General features: G+C 34.6%; 1 protein-coding gene across 2 annotated transcripts; it reads right to left on the bottom strand.

The window, feature by feature from the left end:
* Positions 1–3386: 3386 nt before the first annotated feature.
* Positions 3387–15454, bottom strand: LOC132703111 (uncharacterized). 2 transcript variants are annotated; one of them, XM_060672185.1, is made up of 7 exons: positions 15172–15454; positions 14948–15074; positions 13578–14893; positions 13306–13522; positions 12988–13119; positions 11165–11679; positions 3387–7260 (listed from the first exon to the last, which is right to left on the bottom strand). In XM_060672185.1, exons 2-7 carry the CDS (start codon positions 15072–15074, stop codon positions 6532–6534), a joined length of 3036 nt encoding a protein of 1011 aa, XP_060528168.1. In that variant the 5' UTR covers positions 15172–15454; the 3' UTR covers positions 3387–6531. The 2 variants fall into 2 exon arrangements, with proteins under 2 accessions (XP_060528168.1, XP_060528176.1); XM_060672193.1 differs by lacking the exon at positions 12988–13119 and having other exon boundaries at positions 15172–15453.
* Between the last annotated feature and the right edge of the window lie 22 nt (positions 15455–15476).

Genomic DNA, 15476 nt, shown 5'->3' with positions numbered 1-15476 from the left:
CCCAAATACTCTGTCTTAAGTGTATACTAATCGGTATACTCGGTAGAGTTCTCCGAACGGTATACCGTTTTTACCACCTTTTGCGGTTTTGACTTCGGAATGAGTTTAAGACCCGTCTGTTATAAACCGGAAGAGACCTTTCATTTCACCACGTGTGCCACACGCCAGGGCCGTATTTAACATATTAGCGGACAAGAACTGTGCCGTGCAGACTGTTGTATTTTAAGAGTAGGGAATTTTTATTTAATTCAACTGTTATATTAATTTATATCAGTGTGCTTTTTGTAAATCTTCAGTCCCTACTCGATTTCCCAAAAATGCGGATGCTTATCAGAAGATATTTGAGAGAAATCCATGAAATTCTAGCTAAAAACATCCCCATCATATATTTAGATGAGACCTGGTTTGATAGCCACGATGCCATCCTGGTAAAGTCTGTTCATAAATATAAGAAAGTGACCAATTGCTTTTGAATGGGATTATCCAAGGGTGGTCATTAACATACAATGCAACAAGATAAAGTTTCGGAATTTAAATTCAGGTAAAATTGTGGTCCGGCCATATTTCATTCTTACAGCTTGCCCGGATCTTTCCTTAATTTGTATCAGTATATATATATATATATATATATATATATATATATATATATATATATATATATATATATATATATATATATATATATATATATATATATATATATATATATATATATATATATATATATATATATATATATATATATATATATATATATATATATATATATATATATATATGATGACACTATATTCCGGGATATCATCCGTTCGCTCGTTGAACTCCGACTGGAATCCTGCATCCGACTGGAATCCTGCAAATCTTGCATCCGACTGGAATCCTGCAGACGTTTCGCCAAAATCTCACTTGGCATCTTCAATGCTCGCGCTCCGAAAACACTTCGAACACTCGGAGCGCGAGCATTGAAGATGCCAAGTGAGATTTTGGCGAAACGTCTGCAGGATTCCAGTCGGATGCAAGATTTGCAGGATTCCAGTCGGATGCAGGATTCCAGTCGGAGTTCAACGAGCGAACGGATGATATCCCGGAATATAGTGTCATCACATTTCCATCCGTGAATCAATACGTGAGAATATATATATATATATATATATATATATATATATATATATATATATATATATATATATATATATATATATATATATACATATCTATATATATATATATATATATATATATATATATATATATATATATATATATATATATATATATATATATATATATATATATATATATATATATATATATATCTATGAACAGACTTTAACAACAGGAAATGTTCGTTGAATGTGCAAGTTTCGCGAGGCAAACGATACATGCGGGCTCCGTAGCTGGTTGGATAAATAACGCTTCGCTGTTTTCTGTAAAAGATATCAAAGAAGCAAAGGTTGACTACGACGAAAACATGACGGCAGACATCTTTGAAAAATGGTTTTCTGAAAAATTGCTTCCCAATATTCCACCAAACAGTGTCATTCAAATTTTTTTACTTGAAAATGATGTGTAGAACATGTCAACGAAGAAGAAAATGTTTACAGAAGTGCGGGACGAGTCCAGTGACGATAGTGATTATTTTGAAAGAATATTTTTTTTATAAATATTCTAACATTGTTTTATAGTTACATTTACTCCTTTATTTATATTTATAATAAAAAATTAAAGTAAGAATCGATTTTTCACTGCACTTATAATAATTTAGGAATCTCACCGACGAAACCCTACACAAATCCGTCGGCTTTCAGCATTTGCATGCACGATGTAGCGAAGTACGGTTCTGGAACGAGAAACAAAGAGAAACCCAAGCGAGATAGACCTGTAGTTAGACCTTCATAAAAATTTATCAAAGTTAAATTCCGAATTATGTCGTAAAAACGGTATATGGTTTGGACAACTCTACCGAAGTACGGTTCTGTAAGGTCATTGTGGAATTGCGAATCTATTTAATGAGGGTTATAAACAAAAACCCAACCGAGGTAGGTAGGTAGGTAGACCTTCATAAAAATTTACCGATGTTAACGGTATATCGTTTGGAGAACTATAATCCCTTACAATATCGTAATCTTCGTCCAACGTGCCCGCATGTTTTAGAATTAAAAACGTTTTAACACTAACGGGCATTTATTTAAACTATTACTTTATATACAACTTTCAAACAAGATCTGACATTCATTCTGACTCGACAACAAATAAAAATAACTTCCATAATATTTACAAATCTTCTGGATTGCCCCTGCATCGGTTGTTGATGAATCGAATTTGTTGACGTTTCGTCAGTCGTCCTGTTAGCTTCTTCACAGCTTAAAAGATTAAGCTCTACACTAATTTTATTGTTACGTGGTTACGTTAAAATATCCGTGTCAAAATCTCATCTGCTTATAAACTTCTAGTTTTAATTTACTTCGAGAAAGAATGCATCACACTCGTTAGTTTAGAAATAGACCAAATCAATAATCGTAATATTAAACGCCGTGACACTTGAATATCAGGAAAAAATTCAAGATATTCTTACTAAGGATCCTATGGAACGCAACCTTAAATCTGTCATTAAGGCTTCTTTTCAATCATAATCAAAAAGTCTATCATCCCTCATGACTCTTAAATTCCTCGTGTCCAGAGATTCCCTAAGATTCTCTAGCAAAATACCTTGCTTGTTGATTAAAATCGTTTACAGGGAAAAACTGATAGTTTCGTACTTAATTCAATGAATAATTAAAAAGCATTACATTAGATTCGCATTGAAATCCGAAAATCTTCTCACGTTAATTGAAAAATGCTTGTCTGGAACATATTTTTCTTATAACGGACAATTTGCGACAAACGTCAGGACCAGCTATGGGTTCTCCATTATCACCAGTCATAGCAAACATTTTTATGGAAGCTTTTCAGAAGAAAGTGTTTTTTAAAAAATAACAATTCTCTATTATTATTTATCTTATTAGGATATTATGTAATTTCATAAAAACTGTAAAAGAAAAAAGAAGTCTTAAAGTTTTTTTTTCTGAAGGACGTTAGTTGGTAACTAAAAACTAGATATATTTTGTTTTAGTAAATATTTTATTGTTCACAAAAAAAGTTCTATATTTAACCAGTGCAGTGGCGACCTAATTAACCGAAATATTTTTTGTTCATAGCCAGTCAGTGGTACGCCACTGATTTCCTTAAAAAAAATAATGACACCCTGTATATCGCCTTGGTCCAATTCATCTGGATGTCTATTGTGCCGTACCCTAAACGTAAAGGAAGTGCTAAAAACTGAACATCAAATAAAAAATCAATGTTGTTCCTCTGAAAAAAAAAAACAGTTTGTATCTAATAAATTTATTTCGGAATGAAAATAACAACAAACGAATTTAACCGCGCACCTGTCCATTTATTTACAGACCTTCAAATTTACAAACTTTAGAAATAATATATAAAAATATAACAAAGAAAATTAAGTAGACAAATTCAGTGGTCGGATGAGATAAAAATCAAAAAATAATCACCCACGCTTTACGATTAGGCTCGTTTAAGGGTTGATCGTTACTACACCTTTCGTTTTATTAGTGACAACCGTAAAAATACTGCCATTTCATAATGAAGTATGCACAAAATATAACTAAACAATTATAGTTACGACTCACAACATTTTGGATGGAATGACGCTGAACATTTTTTCTACCTCTTCAATCAAATTAAGTCTTTCTTTTCGCTTTTCCAATTTAACTAAAATTACTAGAATCCTTCGACTATTCAAATTAAACAAGAAATACAAATAAATACAACTAGTATTTGCAAAACATCACAATTTAAACGGACTATTTAACTAAACCGAAACCCACAACTGCTACTAAAAGTAATATCACTTTATGGATTACCTTATAAATAATTTTCTTACATGACGCAACTTATTATTAGCGTCCGCGTTTATAAAATTTGTAGACAAACGCGAAACTCATTAATTAAAATAAATAATTAGTAAAAGAATACAATTCGCGTGTAAACGAAATCTCATACAATTCGCGGATGTGAAAATGATTAGATTAGAAATACTCCACGTTAGGTTAAATGTAATAATAAATTTTACATTAAATAACAATTATAATACATAAGTAGTCTAAAGTTAAAACAAATACTGATCCGTTTTCCGGATTTCAATTTTCGGTCTTATAATTAGATTTCCTGATTTTTCCCAAACAAACTTCGAGAAGTGAAACAAACAAAGGCAATTTGTTGTACAGGGCGGCCCGTTTATTATGGGATGATACTTGTTCTCACAAAATATAAAAAATAAATGCTTTTTTTGTATTTTCGTGTGCAAATGACGACTTTCTTATTTTAATATGGATTTGAAACATCCAAGACATAATTCATACCTAAACTTTTCCGTTTCTGACATAGTTTTAATTTTATGTCAAAAATGACGTTTATAAGACTAAACACATCTAACTATTTTTTCGACTTACGGTGCCCGCCTTACAATGGTAAGAGAGGTCACGTGATATCTCTTCTGAAAGATGTTTTCACGTTATATTTGCAATACCAATTTTGAAAACATTTGATTAGTCAGTTTTTGCGAGACAATACTACAAATGATACTTTTCCTAACAGGTGGATTAGAAGACGAGTCCCTATTGAATGGCCAGCTCGGTCGCGCTAACCTGGACTTTTTTCTTTGACAATATCTAAAAAGCAAAATTTATGTTACTGAACCAAATTCGGTTGAAGATTTGAAAAAGCAGAATTCGAAATGTTTGCAACGTAATTCACCCAGAAACTTCGTATAATGTTAAGAATTACTTTATTTCGAACATTTAATAAAGTATTATTTATTTTTGTAATTTAAACTATGGTTTCAAAATTCGTATGCATGTATGCATATCTTTCTTATCATTTACAAAACATGCTTAAAATGGCGTCCTACTGTAATTTTGTTTTTATGTATTAGGTCAAACATTAGACATTATATATTATTATAAACATGTACCGGATAATTACAATAATTTCAACTACAAAACAGGGTCGCATTTTTAAAAGGCCATCTTTAATTATTATGGATAATGCACGATAATCCAGACTGCGTGAAGACAAGAAAAGAAGAAATTATTAATTGGTTGCGTAAGAAGCAGATTAACAAACTTGCCGTATGGTACAGACGAAATAATTGCCGAAATGAATCAAGTTTTAAGATTGCCTCCTAACAATTGTTTATGCTATATAAAACGGAACTTGAACATTTTTTTCTTTAATACATTATAGGAAGTATAGGAATAACGCGTACCAAATATCAAAACTCAAAACCCAACATTTTAGTTGCAATAAATAATTCAAGTTGTGTCACCCGGCTATGCCTGTTAAATAACACTAAACGCGCGGAAATGATCGTGACGTCATACCGCTGCATCTACGCCAGTTTGTATATGTGCTTAGTATGCTTTACATAATAATAATGGAAGCGACACAAAAACAATACCACAAATCGTACCATCGCGTTTGAGTACAACTAGTAAAACGCCAGATAAATTTTTTATTCGTCTACCATAAAGTAAAAGCCGTCGTTACGCGCCGTCGTTCTCTACGTTCTCTATGCTACCGTCGGGCTGGCGCGTAGTCTAAGGAGCGAATTGACGTCACAACCGATCATACCCAATGACAGCGCGTCTCAAACAGAATTCAAATTTTACAATTTTTAATTGCTTATATTTGTTACATAGAACTACGAAATTATCTTTTTTTGTGAACTGTGCTTCTTTTAATAATATAAAATTACTTTTATAAGCAATATTGCACTGCAATATATTTACTCTTGGCAAATTGTTGGTATTAACTTAAATATTCGCACCTCATTAAGAAACGCCCTAATCTATGAATACACAGAAAATATATGAATCCATATCTGGGTATGGGCGTACTAGCTAAATTAATACATGTAAAGTACAACTGATTCTGTCTCTATTGCCGACTATGCCATCACAAATCGTACATGTGTCATATAGGGTTCCTTAGACCATTTCTATTAGTTTAATAATCAAGTAATAGATGGCGCTTCCCACGAAGTGACGTTGCCCCCCAACGACGCCACATCCGACAAGAAAACATAAGAACACGATTTCCGAGCACGCCAGGAATGAGTAGTAATGTTTTAGTTGTTATGCACAATAATTAATAAATAATACTTTAATAATATGTGTACTTTACTGCTACGAATATAAAATAAAACAGTACAGACTATAATATTTGAAAAGTATACGTGAATTTTGATATTTTCTGTGATATGGTATCATCCCATAATAAACAGGTCACCATTATACGTCTACTTTGAACATAAATTAAAATGAAACCCTATTATCAACATAATCGTCGGCTTTTTTTTCTAATACGTCCGTATCGCAGCTTGAAAAAGACAAAGAGAAAGTCGGTACCGCGTTTTAACAATATCTAACTAACGAAAACGATTACCCCGGCTCACAACATGACGTCCCTTGGTCATTTGAAGAAAGAAGTCCGATTTTTGGGGGCGGCAAACTCCAATTCCGGTATCGGGATATTCAACGACGCGGTTTTACTCTTGGCAGGTATCACAGTGTCGGCAACTTTTTTCGCGCTACTACCACCTTGAAAGCTATCGAAACTACCCGGGTTGGTGATAATATTGGGTGCGGTAGACCACTGGGGCTGATACGAGGCCGCTTTTCTGGGCAACGTCGACTGATGCGACACGAAATCGCTCCACTCGTCTTCTAATGGCGGCCCGTAGACTTGACTCGCGAACTGATTGCTTATGATCGACGGCTGATTCGACGCCGACGAATGCTTATACAGAGCGCTCGTATAGTGACGGGAATGGAACGCGTTCTGTTGCAATACCGAGTTAAAATTGAACGCGTTATTGCTGGACAATTTGGTCTGAACCAAACCCTTGGGCGTGATGACCGGGATCGGCTGTTTCGCAGGGTGGACATTGCCCAGATTTAATACTGACAGGGGTAAGTCGGGCGTGGAACTTCTCTCCCTTTCGGTAGCGATCTTGCGGATCGGGGATCCGCTGCTCTTCACCGAGACGAAGTCGGACCATTCGTCATCGTCTCTCGCGACGGTGGGCGTTCCCGCACTAGGTCGCACGCGGGAATAATTCAACTCGAAGTTTCGAATATCGTCGTCGGTGATGCCCGGGTCCGGCCAGCTGATGCTTGCAGGTGGCGCCCGCGCGTTGGTCTAACGGAAAAGATGAGAAAATTTAAGTTTTGAAACGTTGGTACTGAAAGCTGAGCAAGAACCCCATATCGTTCGCAAGATGCCTCGAAAACTCTAAGCCAATGGTCGCCAACCTCTTCAATGTGTTGAGCTACTTTCTTAATTTTGAAATAACGTAACGCAGCGTAAATGAAATAATCCAAACGAAGGTGTTTGAAAAATAAACACAAACTTTTATCCAGCCACGACGTCATGTAAGATTTAAAAACAGTTAAGGATAACAAAAAAGTAACGCGCTATCATGAACATAAACATTGAGAAATAAAAAAGTACGTTCAATGAGAAGGCTGACTGACACTCAGTTTGCAGTATAATTTGATACAGCCATTCGAATACAATTATCCAAATGTTCATCTGTTCATCACTTTCAGGCAACACGGCATAGAACTTAATATTTGTCTTTACTTACAATAGGCCAGATACATTTAGTAGTTGAGACCAACAATTTTAAGGCTAAATCATTTTGAAACTCAAATACTTCCAAATGCTTTGCATCGCTCTTAATTAGGTTTTGCTCCCAGAACTCCAGCTTTTTGATAAATGCTTTTATATCAGAAATAATTTCCGTTAGTTCTCTGTCCCTCCCCCGAAGCTGCAAATTAAGTTCGTTTAATTTCTGTGTAATGTCAACGAGAAAAGCCAAATCTCTAACCCAGATTGAAATTTCGGTTCATCGCGTTGTTTAAAAAATTGAACTATGCCAGATAGGACATCATTAAAACGTCTCTTCAGTGTCCTTTCGGTGGAATAAATTTCAAATGATCTTCTTTAATCGTAGAATCACTAAAAACCATCCTGACGAACACGGCCATCTGGGCAGTGTCAACCACATCTGTTGATTCATCCGGTTGAAGTGAAAAATAAGCACAGTTATCTAAGTCAGTTGTTAAGTGTAAAAAAATATTATTGCTCATTATTTCTACACGTCTCATCACTGTATTAGCAGAAAGTTACATAGAATTTATAGCTGAAACTATTTCGTATTTATTTCTAAAGTTGGCAAATAACGAATCAGCAGCTTCTAAACACGCCTGTTTTACCATTTCCCCGTCTTCATAAGGTCTCTTTTTTTGTGCAATTATCTGGGACACACGGTACGATGCTTTAGGTGCAGCCTTATTTTTGTCTATTGTTCTTAAAACTATTAATTGTTCTCCAATTAACAGCTTTTTTAACTGTTTCAGTTTCTCCTTTCTAGAGGCAGAATCTAGTGAAAATGATTTTTCAAAATTAGATTGTACAATTTTATGACGTCTCTCAATATTTCCTTTTTTAGCAACGGAGACATAATAAACACACATTTTTACCTTTAACTTCTGTAAAAAAGATATTGTTCTTCCCAGGCCGAATGAAAATGGTATGTATTTACCTTCTTACTACTGCTTACCATAATATTATTTTTTGTTGTTCTCTACTAACCCAACCGCTGGAAGTTGGTTATGCGTTAAGTTTTAAACTAACCGCTATGACAATTAGATTTTTTTGTGGAATTGTTTATATTTAATATTATGACAATTAAATTTTTAGAATTTTGAAGCTTCTCTGACTTTTGCAGTTAGTATTTTTAAAATGAAAATCGTTGTTAGAGCTACCACGTTGGTCACCGCTGCTCTAAGCAGGCTCAGATGAAGTGCCTAATTATTTCTTGAAAAATTTCATTTGCGCCATAATTTCGCCATGATATATCTTGTCAACTGAGTCGCTATCTCCTAGCTATCAAGACTTGGTGGAAAAAAACCTACATTGTATATACGGGGTGTTCGGAAATTGAGTTCGGATACTTGGAGGAAAGACTGAACGTGGTAAAATAACGGTAGTAAGTCATAGTAATATTTCCCGAGTTATAGTTTGTCAAAGTTCATTTTTTAAAATTTTTATTTTTAACGCGGTGGCAATTCTCTACGCAATAGGCTGGTATTTTACACATAGCCCTAATTTAGTAAAAGTCATCGTTAGAAAAGGTACTTTACCTAGAACTTTTTTTTTAAATTATTTATTACTATTATTTAGGCTATGACATGTTACTCTTGTTTTAAGTTGGTAAGTGTTATCGTTTAGTCACAAATCGACTTTTTTATTCGGAGCTTCCATGTTCAAAGGGTCCAAGCACTGTATGAAGATAATGAGCAATTGAGAGTTATTTTATACAATAAAATTTTAGGAAAAATTCAAAATTACCCGCAATTCTTAAAAGGCATTTTGTTGAGCACATATCGTGCGGTTGGAAGAATCAGGGGCCGAATTAATAAGACTTGAATAAAGCACCCTCTCATCGCATACATATTTAGGAGTGTGCCGCAATAGATCACCAGGTCGCAGCGGAAAGCCCACACACGCTGGTATTTAGGCTCCCATTGGGAGTGCGGTATGGTCTGTTCGTAGATATAAAAAAGTGACCAATTGCTTTTGAATGGGATTATCCACGGGTGGTCATTAACATACAATGCAACAACATTATTACCTAAAGTTTCGGAATTTAAATTCAGGTCAAATTGTGGTACCTGCGTTTAATATTCTTTGGTTTGATATACTACTTTGTTTAAGTTTATTAGTAATCATTCTTATTTCGTGTGTAATACAGCGTGTGTTAAATATGTAGGAGTCTTGTGTATCTCAGGAGATGTTCCCGCCCAAATGTAGAAAGTTATAAACAATGTTTATTTGACTCTCATTGAACTTGGTGCCAGCAAGCAAGCATCTTTACAAGAAACGGCCACATTGACGAAAATTCCAACATCAACTGTATGGAAAATTTTCTCGAGTGTAGATGAAAGTGATCAAGACATAATACGGCGTAAAATTTACCAGTTATACAAGGAACAAAGAGTGCCTACATTAGATATCTTAATTAGGAGGCTTGAAAAAGATGAAGCCGGTGTTAAATGTGGCGGAACTACCTTATGGAAGTGTATTCAACACATGGGTTCTAGATTAAAAAAAAAAATGACAAAAGGCAAGTTTTAATGGAACCTTTTAAAATTCGGAAATGGCGACTGGAATATCTAGAAAAAATTAGGATTTGAGGAGAACAACAAAGGCCAATTATTTACTTGGATGAAACCTAGTTCGACACTTATGATACCCCGGAAAAGGGTAGGGTTGACTCAACTGATAAGTGTAAAACAAACGCGCCATCAAAAAGAGGTAAAAGAATAACTATTTTGCATGCTGGCTCTAAAGAGGGTTAGATTCCAAATTTATTTTTTCTGTCTGCGAAAAATATTAAAGATTCTTCTCTGGATTACCATGAAGACACCACCGCTGATTTATTTGAAAGTTGGTTTAAAAACAAACTAGTTCCAAACATTCCTCCTAACAGCGTCATTGTAATGGACAATGAAGTTATCACAGTAGACAATTGACTTAAAACCCCTTCCTCATGTGACGCAAAAGCAACAATCCAAAACTACATGTATAATAGCGATATTTATTTTCACGAAGATTATACCAAAAAGCAATTAATTGAGGTTCTACAAAGTTTGGACCTACAAAAGAAATACGTCTGTGATAATTATGCAAAAAATCTAGGGCATACAGTTTTAAGGCCTCCACCTTATATATTATGTGAATAATTTTAAGTAATTTAAGTAGGTAATAAAAATAATTTGTAATTTTCTTTTAGATTTAAACATAAATACATAAATAAATAAATAAATAAATATTGTTTAGTATCTTTCCTCACAAAACCCCAAATAATTAAATTCTAAGCAAAGTACGGACCTGTTCGGCCATATTTCATTGTTACAGCTTGCCCGGGCCTTTCCTTAATTCGTATCGGTTAGCCACTTTCTTATATCTATAAACAGGCTTTACCCAAATTTTAATACCTAATTAGTTGTTTCTGCGACTATTTGGATTAGATTACCTGAGGTTGTATCAACGACGGTTTCAAAGGTTCCATCGTCGTCCTGGAAGGGAGAGAAAAGTGAAAATCGCTGAACTCGTCGTTGGTGTCTTCCGCGTCGGCTTTCTGCGTGGAAATCCGCTCCGAAGGTTCGCCCAAAGCGACCTGGTTCTCGATATTAAGCGCCTCTTTCGTCGGTTCCGTCGATTTTTCCTCGGAAACGAACATATTAAAGTCGTCAAAGTCGTCGCTCTGATCGGTGAGGGGTTCGCCTTTTCTCGACGGCTCGGGGGTTAGAATCGTGGGCTGAAGCCAACCGGCGATATTTTTATCGGGCTGAGTCGCGACCGGCTCGCTATTCGAAATATGCGTCTCCCTTAAAATAATCTTGTGACACGCGGAACTGTCGTAAGATGGCGTAGTAGCCGTTGTGGGCGGATCCAAAACCCCGGGTACACACGGCAATGCGCCGAGTACCGGTTTTTTACTCGCGCCATCTTCCGGCTGCTTTTGAACGCCACCGCCATCTAGCGTCGCTTTGAAGAAAACAAATCGTGGTTAGGTACGCAACTGTCAAAAAAAAACACGCACGAACGCAAAAAAAAAAAATACTTTAATTAATTAATAAAGGCAGTATTTGGGTATCCACCTACAGGGATTAACGGAGGTCACCGAAAAAAAACTTAATACAAAAGTTGTATAAGTTTTGCAACATTACCTTTCACACTTTAAAAAGAAAACAAATGGCATCGCAAAGTTGAGGAACACCCTATATATTTTGTCATGACAAAAGATCTTATTCCCTGATTTCAAGACTATATAGATTGTTTATATTTGTTCGCGTTCAGTGTGACATATTTCATATTCAGTTAGAAACATGAGATTTGTCCTTTTTATTCCAATAACAATAGAGTAGTTGCAGTTCAACGGGAATATGTTCAGAATAATCCCGGGCGACAGGTACTGTCAGCTCAGAAGAACAAAGGGAACCGTTTATGAATAATAACAAAAAATAAAATTAATAAATATTATAAATATCACCCATACAATTTATTCCAGTTCTAGGCTTATCTGAACGAAATAAAATTCAACGGTTACAATACTGTCAAGAAATGTAGAGACATATAACAGAGGATCCCGATTCTTCGTTAAACCCAAATCATTTACCTAAACATAGAACATAGAATTAGAACTATTTTTTGCGGAAATTTATCATTTCCATTTTCCGGGCTTTAGAACAGATGTAATTAGCTACATTAAAACTGATGCTTGCTCTGAACTTTAAGTGTTGTTCTGTTCTGTTCTGAGCAAACATGCACACCCCACCATGAATATGTTGTGATCTACAAAGATTAGAAATTAGGTTTAAATTTTCAATATTAATTCCAGTCAAGATATCATAATTCACAATCCAAAGATGCAGCACAAGAATTTTTTTTACAACCAATATCAGTTGCTCTTGATATTTTGCAGAGAAAAAACGCAATCATCTCTCTAGAGCAGCGGCAACATATACAATATATCTTGGATAATAACTTTAATAATAACTTTTTCACCGTTCTCATTTGAAATTAAATATTTTATTATGAATGTTTAAAAAATGTATTCGTCTACCTTGTCAAAATATAATGTTAATACTTTTATAGGCTTTTACGGAGCGTGTTCAACTTAATATAAGAAAATAAAAAAAACACTTGTTTGGTTGTTTTGGTTAGCTCTTTGCTCTGATTTTTATGAGAATAGCTCGAGTATGATTTGAATTTTGAGAATATGTTAAAATGATAAAGTAATAGAAAATGTGACTACTTAAATTTACAATTACATCTTAAAGATAAATTACTTACCTGGTAACCACATATCCCATTCATCCGAGCTAGGTAAAGGGGAAATGGAAATTGAAGGGGAAGGAACATGGTGGGTTGCTATTTCCAGCTGTGATACTAATTGCTCTAAATCTAACAGTACTGTTTGGGAATCTTTCGAGTGCGGGATAAATAATTGGGAGGGATTGAAATAGTGAAATGAGTGAGCATGAAATAAGAAGAGCATTAAATTAGAGTGAGATAACAATTTACATTCGTTATATTCACTAGTTAAGTATACGGAAATCAGAGAGACGCGAACATGAGAAAATTGAAGAAAAAAATATTTAAAAAACTCACAGTCCAGGGGATTCGTTAATCCGGAATCACTCCAATCAAATTCGGCGATGGGAATCTCCAAAGTGGTGCTAACTGATTGACTAGCGTTGGACGGATTATTTTCAACTACTGGATTTAAGTTTTGAGCAAGAGAATTGGATTTAATCGGTTCTAAAGGAGCCAGGCTTAAATTTGCCGCATACCTAGGCATCAACGGGTTCCATGATGGGCCAAACAACTAGAACATATGCATCTAAGCTAAGACGTCGAAAAGAAAACAAAACTATACTTACAATATTCCTTGTGTCAATATTTAAGGCCTTCAGCAGTAAATTCTGGCTTGTAGATTTTGACCAATGATAAGTCATTGCATTTGTGTCGGTAATGTCTTTTAGTTGGTTAAATATGACGTCTTTGGACTCCAAATCAACACACCGATAATCTTCAACATCAGGTTTATTATACGCAAAAACTTCTTTTAGCAATATTTCTGTTTTTTGAAGTACATTTGAAGTATCTACAGTCCAAAGAAAACCTTCTTGCTCAATGCTTTTTAAAGAATTACTGCTTTTAAAGTCTGCGAATTCATCGTCCATTGATGACACTTGTGGGGTACATATATCTGTTGACGCAAAGTCTCCAAAGTCATCATTATCCTCCATATCGAAATTTGCAAAGGCATCAAAATTGACAAAACTACTTTCTGGTTCATTTTGGGATGCAACTTCAACAAAACTAACAGATTGATGGCTAGTTCCTACCCTAGTAACATTACCAATAGCAAAATCACCAAAATCATCATCAACTTCAGTAGCTATTTGGATAGGAGTCATTAGATTTTGAGCAGTGTTTTCTTTCTCTTCGGGTATTTCTTGTTCCTCGTTCACACTCAAGTTATTTAAGAAATTGATAGAAGTACTTTTACTATGAATCTTAGAAAATTCAAAATCTCCAAATTCATCTTCCATAACTTCCTCAGTCATTGACAGATTTTGATCCAAATCTGTGCTTTGCAAATTACCTTCCTGATGTCTACTCATAGGAGATGTTTCATTGTTTTTACAATTTGACTCCAAATAATCATTATCTGAATCAGATACTTTATTCGATTCCACCAATTCATCAGCATTGGTGGAGCCGAATGCTTTACATGGAGTGTCGTGAATAATTGTATTGCCAGTTGGTTTAAAACTGCTTATATCATTAGCTGACAATTCATTTTCCACATCCCTGACTTCATTTTCCAACTGAGAAGTACTTTTTTCTAACAAATTAGAATTAACATATAAAAGCTCTGAATTTGCAGATGTGCTAGTATTTAACAACTCATTGCTTCCATGTACAATTTCTTTATCTGGCACTGCAACATTGTCGGCACCAATGCAAATATTTGGTGCCGTTGATATTGTAACCTTATCTTTTGTCATTATAGTGATGTCCCCACACGGTTTTCTTCTGTCATGAAAATCTTTTTCTCTTTCTATTGGTTCTTCCAAATTAGTATTTACATTTTCTTTGCTGTTGCTATTAATATCTAATTTGTTGCTAAGGCCCATATCATCAAAAGGTTTATCAGAGATGTTAACAGGAGAAGATGGCAATGAAAGATCTGAAAATATAAAGGACTAGAGATTTATACATAAAAATAATACAAAACAATTACTGTCACAGCCATAAGACAAATCATTATGCCCCGCAAAATCTCCAAACTCATCGTCGTCCTCATCATCATCTAAAGGTGGTGGAGGCGGGGGAGAGTTACTTAACAAGGGAGGAATTATATTCGACATCTAAAAAATGTCCATAAAAATGAATTTTTGTTGTAAAGACCGCACTTATAGACACTTGGAAAAACTAAAAGCCAAACATCAAAAACAATATACCCACCTTTTTTTAAATTAAAAATAAATTAGGATCAAAATGGGGATTTAATCCGAAATTTTACTTAACAAAATTCATATGTTCTGTTTTTATTTGTTAAAAATTGAGAAGACACTGACAATTGACATTTAATTGATGTGCTGTCACTTTGTCTAAATGCTTTTGAGTGTTACAAATTAATCTTAAGCAGATGAAAACAATAAACATCAAAACAAAACATTCATTACACATTAATTATAGATAACAAATATAAAATCTATTTTATTAAAACCTGATCTATTGCTTTCTGGATCTCTCCAATCAACCTCCTT

Source organism: Cylas formicarius, unplaced genomic scaffold (genome assembly GCF_029955315.1).
Source record: "Cylas formicarius isolate icCylForm1 unplaced genomic scaffold, icCylForm1.1 PGA_scaffold_10__41_contigs__length_53128322, whole genome shotgun sequence".
Classification (NCBI taxonomy): Eukaryota; Metazoa; Arthropoda; class Insecta; order Coleoptera; family Brentidae; genus Cylas; species Cylas formicarius.
This window is presented reverse-complemented; position numbering and strand designations above follow the sequence as displayed.